We start from the raw sequence: 5,156 nt of genomic DNA on the forward strand, positions 1-5,156 counted from the left end.
AACCCAGGAGGTGGAGCTTGCAGTGAGCTGAGATCCGGTCACTGCACTCCAGCCTGGGCGACAGAGCGAGACTCCGTCTCAAAAAAAAAAAAAAACAAGTATATGGGAGGATGCGTGTAGCTTATATGAAAATACTATGCCATTTTACATAAGGCACTTGAGCATTGGCAGATTTCATTATCTGCAAAGGTCTTGGAATCAGTCCCCCCTTATCCCTCCCCCATACTGAAAGACAACTATAAACATTTTCGTGCAACACCTAAAATATGTGAGATTCAAAGTGCATGTGTTGCACATTCAGGATGATTAGAAATTAGAATGTGTTCTTAAGCATAAGAATAGACTACAAATGTCTGCTTTGCAAAAATTAACACTACACAATAGCAAAAATAGTTCTTAAAACTTAATCCTAACCAAGTTGTTATCTAAAGTATTTTGATAAAAGAATAGTTTGGTAAAAATTTTCATGGGCAGAACTCATAAAAGTGATGTCTTAAGTTACAAAGCCTTGGGCAAAACTGTGAAACTAAATAGTTTTCTTCAGTTTTCTTCCCCCTTTTTATATTCCTTCAGCTTCCTCCATCTACTGCTCCAGATAACCAGCTGAGATTAAGGTCTCAGTAACAGATAACAACTTAGAGTGCCATGTCTCTTGTAAGCAAGGAGGAGTTTATTTTTAAAGAGGATACCATTTAACCAAAGTAAAGATTAAACCCTCTAAAAATAGACTTTGCCTGGTATAGCTGCCTACTTATTTATTCTACAAATATTGACTGAGCACCTATTATGTGCCAGGCTTTTACAAAGGGAAGGGAAAACTGAACTTCTGTACATCCCTCAAACATACCAGCTAAGTGGTCATGATCATATCCTTTGCTGACAGCTGACAAAGATTGAAGATGACTGCTAGAACCAGGGCATAAAAATCAATCTATTCAAGACAGACAACAGCTCTCATTTCAAAAATATTGCCTACCTTTCCATAGCCCCCTTTACCAAGTACCCGAAGTAGCTCAAAACATTCTGGTCTGATTTTTTCTGGCCCTCTGTTCACACTAGTTTCTGAGATTTCAAATTTCTCACAATGTTCCATGCCACTGGGAAGAAAAGCAAAACCAAAAATAAATTTGCAAAAAGTTAAATTACTTTCAGCATATAGTCAAGAAAAAGGAGAAAAAGAAATGTAATATAATTAAGTAAAAGGAAAAAAGGACATGACAGCAAATTATCTGTGCTCTAAACAAACAGAACAGCAGGTCAAGATGAGGGTGGCCCGATAATTGTTTACCTCCTTGTTCACAAAATGTGCAATTGATTATTTACTTATTTTATAAATGTTTATTTTATGTACAAAGAAGTATTGTACAAAGAGGTATGTACAAAGAGGTTTTTCATTGGGTAGGTGCCTTGGATAATCCATTCAAGGAAGATCGCTTAGTCCAACTTAATGAAACCTATGTCCTTCGTGTACTGATGGAAACACTGGTGGCACATATTGTGGCCGTATTTCTGGATCAGATCTTGCTGGTTTGAGCAGATGCAATAAGAGCAAGAACCCTGACTCAATTTTCACGGGTGACTCCAATACAGCTGCTGGTGACCCATCTTGCTCTTAGTAGTGCAACAATGTAAAAGAAGACAATTATTTATTTTCATAAGCATCAAGCACCCCAAAACTAAGGTAAATTAGAACAAGTTTATTAAGTTGACAAAGAAAAAAAGTCTTCTAGTTATTCAAATTTACTTCACTCAAAATATCTATGAAATTAGGTATTATCCAACCTCATTTGGCAATGTCAGCAGAAAATCTGGGATCTTTCCAAAACTACCCAATTAGTTCACATCATGGTACAAAACTTCTTCTATCTTTTTTTTTAAGTTATTAGCTTAATTTCAAGAATCCAACAGGCGTGGTGGCTTAATCCCAGCACTTTGGGAGGCTGAGGTGGGCGGACCACTTGAGGTTGGGAGTTCAAGACCAGCCTGACCAACATGGTAAAACCCTGTCTTCACTAAAAATACAAAAATTCCAGCCTGGCCAACATGGGGAAATCCCGTCTCTATTAAAAATACAAAAATTAGCTGGGCGTGGTGGCAGGAACCTATAATCCCAGCTACTCGGGAGGCTGGGGGACAAGAGCGAGATTTTGTCTCAAAATTAAAAAAACAAATTAGCCAGGTGTGGTGGTGCACGCCTGTAGTCCCAGCTACTTGGCAGGCTGAGGCAGGACAATCGCTTGAACCCAGGAGGTGGAGGTTGCGGTGAGCCAAGATCATGCCACTGTGCTCCAGCCTGGGTGACAGAGGGAGACTCCCTCTCCAAAAAAATAAAAATAAAGAATCCAAAAGGGGTAGCAATTGTCTCTGTCATTTAAATGTACATGAGTGATCTATCTTCTCACTCTCCTCCTACACCAAGGCTTTTTACTTGAGTGTACAATACAGAGCAGATTAATCATCATACTCACCTAATGGAGCTTGTCTAAAATGACTTAAGATTACATGAATTTCATTTTTGTTGTTGTTGAGATGAAGTCTCGCTCTGTCGCCCAGCTAATTTTTTAATTTTAAGAAGAGACAGGGTTTCGCCGTGTTGGCCAGGCTGGTCTCGAACTCCTGACCTCAAATGACCCGCCCACCTCGGTCTCCCAAAGTGCTGGGATTACAGGTGTGAGTCACTGTGCCCAGCTGGATTGCATGAATTTCTGTTTGAATGACTGTATGAATTTCTGTTTGTATATTAAAGCAAAACAGAAAGCATTTGACTTTTTGAGGCATTTCTACAAATTTTTCTGTAAGAAAAGATTAAAACTGTGGCTCTCTATATTAAACTAACAACTCAGATTCATATTCAGTCCTCTGAATCTGAATTAATATCTTTTCCTCAAAATCCATATATAATCTCAAAACTATGATAGGTTACAATATTGATCAGCGTTTGGTGCCAAATTCAATACATCAAGCTGATAAATATGACTACATATTTAAGAACAGGTTACTGGAATCACTTGATTGCTATGAAATAGAACTGATAAAACCTACTTGTAAGAAAGACAACACAATGAACATCTCTTCATATAAACTTACAGTTCATATGGTCCAACTCCCCCATGGTCCATGCTTTCATTTAACTGACCCTGAAAAATATGTTAAATTTCAGAAATAATCTCAAAAACATAAAATTTAAAGGTTTAATTCTTTGTTTCATAACTGAAAGAGAATGAATGAAATAAACCAGTCTAAAAATTCTCTTATACTTCAACAACAGGCAAATATGGTAATGAATAAATATAGTACACAAACAACACTGTGTGAATTTCACTCTCAATTATTTTACAAATAGAGATGAGGTCTTTCTAAGTTGCCCAGACTGAAATACAGTCAGTAGCTATTAAGGGGTATGATCATAGCATACCAGAGCCTTAAACTCCTCAAGTGATTCTTCTGCCTCGGTGTTCCAAGTAGCTGGGACTACAGGCACCCATCTTTTTCTTTTTTTCTTTCCTTTTTTGAGATGGAGTCTCATTCTCTCACCCAGACTGGAGTGCAACAGTGCCATCTCGGCTCACTGCAACCTCCGCCTCCCAGGTTCCAGTGTTTCTCCCCCCCCCAAATAAAGGAAAAAATATATATATTTTGTGTATTAAGAAATTAAAGGCACTACATTCTGAGTATGACTTAACAAATCAAATGATTTACACACAGTGCTATTTTGATGTGCTTTTAGCACACAGAGTAACATAATGCTATAAACTAAGCCTACAGTACCCACAACTAGTCCAGGGTATCTAGTGTAAAATGCAGCCGATCAAGACAAAATAATTAAGCAACACTGTCAAACAGTTGGAAGTCATGCTGGCCACACATTTAATCTGACCATAGAATAAATGGGTACAAAATTTAAATAACCTTCTATATACTAGCAATGAACAACCCCAAAATGAAATGAAGATAACAATTCCATTCATAATACCATCACTAAGAAGTAGTTTAGAAAAAAATTTATGGCAGGTACAGTGGCATAAATACATCCGGAGGCCAAGGCAGAAGGATTACTTGGAGTTCAAGACCAGCCTGGCCAACCTAGTAAGATCTTGCCTCCACAAAAAATTTTTTAAAAATTAGCTGAATGTGGTGGCACACGCCTGTAGTCCCAGCTACTTAGAAGACTGAGGTGGCAGGATTACTTGAGTCCAGGAGGTCATGGTTACAATGTGCCATGATTGTGCCACTGTATTCCAGCCTGGGCAACAGAGTGAGATTGTCTCAAAAAAAAAAAAAAAAAATCAACCAAAGTGTAAGACTTATACACTGAAAACAATGAAAACATAAAACATTGCTGAATAAAATTAAAGACAACCTAAATAAATGGAAAGGCATTCCATGTTTATGGATCAGAAGATTTAACATTGTTAAGATAGCAATACTAACCAAATTGGTCACAGATTCAACTGAATCCTATCAAAACCCCAGGTTCCTTTCTTGCAGAAATTGAAAAGCTGATCCTAAAATTCATATAGAAATGCAAGGGACGGCTGGGCATAGTGGCTCAAACCTATAATCCCAGCACTTTGGGAGGCTGACGTGGGCGGATCACGAGGTCAGGAGATCGAGACCATCCTAGCTAACATGGTGAAACCCCGTCTCTACTAAAAATACAAAAAAGTAGCCAGGAGTGGTGGCAGGTGCCTATAGTCCCTGCTACTCGGGAGGCTGAGACAGGAGAATGGTGTGAGCCCAGGAGGCGGAGCTTACAGTGAGCCGAGATCACACCACTGCACTTCAGCCTGGGCGACAGAGTGAGACTCCGTCTCAAAAAAAAAAGAAAAAAAGAAAAAGAAAGAAATTTAAGCAACCAGATGGGAAAGGTGGCTCATGTCTGTAATCCCAACACTTTGGTGGGGGCCAAAGAACGTGGATCACCTGAGGTCAGGCGTTTGAAACCAGCTTGGCCATCACAGCAAAACCCTGTCTCTACTAAAAATACAAAAATTAGCCAGGTGCGGTGGAGGGCGCCTGTAATCTCAGCTACTTAGGAGGTTGAGGCAGGAGAATTGCTTGAACCCGTGAGGCAGAGGTTGCAGTGAGCAAGATAATTCCATTGCACTCCAGCCCAGGTGACAGAGCAAGACTCCATCTCAAAAAAAAAAAAAAAA

General features: G+C 39.1%; 1 protein-coding gene across 4 annotated transcripts in view; it reads right to left on the reverse strand.

The window, feature by feature from the left end:
- RPS6KB1 (ribosomal protein S6 kinase, 70kDa, polypeptide 1) overlaps window positions 1-5,156 on the reverse strand; it is a 68,042-nt gene that overhangs the window by 37,496 nt on the left and 25,390 nt on the right. For all 4 annotated transcript variants that reach the window (XM_011953663.1, XM_011953661.1, XM_011953660.1 and 1 more), the window contains 2 exons: window positions 3,088-3,137; window positions 977-1,097 (listed from right to left, as the gene is read on the reverse strand). In XM_011953663.1, the coding sequence (XP_011809053.1) occupies window positions 977-1,097; window positions 3,088-3,137 (171 nt within the window). The remainder of the gene's footprint in view (window positions 1-976; window positions 1,098-3,087; window positions 3,138-5,156) is intronic.

This window comes from Colobus angolensis, unplaced genomic scaffold (genome assembly GCF_000951035.1).
Source record: "Colobus angolensis palliatus isolate OR3802 unplaced genomic scaffold, Cang.pa_1.0 Scaffold37, whole genome shotgun sequence".
Classification (NCBI taxonomy): Eukaryota; Metazoa; Chordata; class Mammalia; order Primates; family Cercopithecidae; genus Colobus; species Colobus angolensis.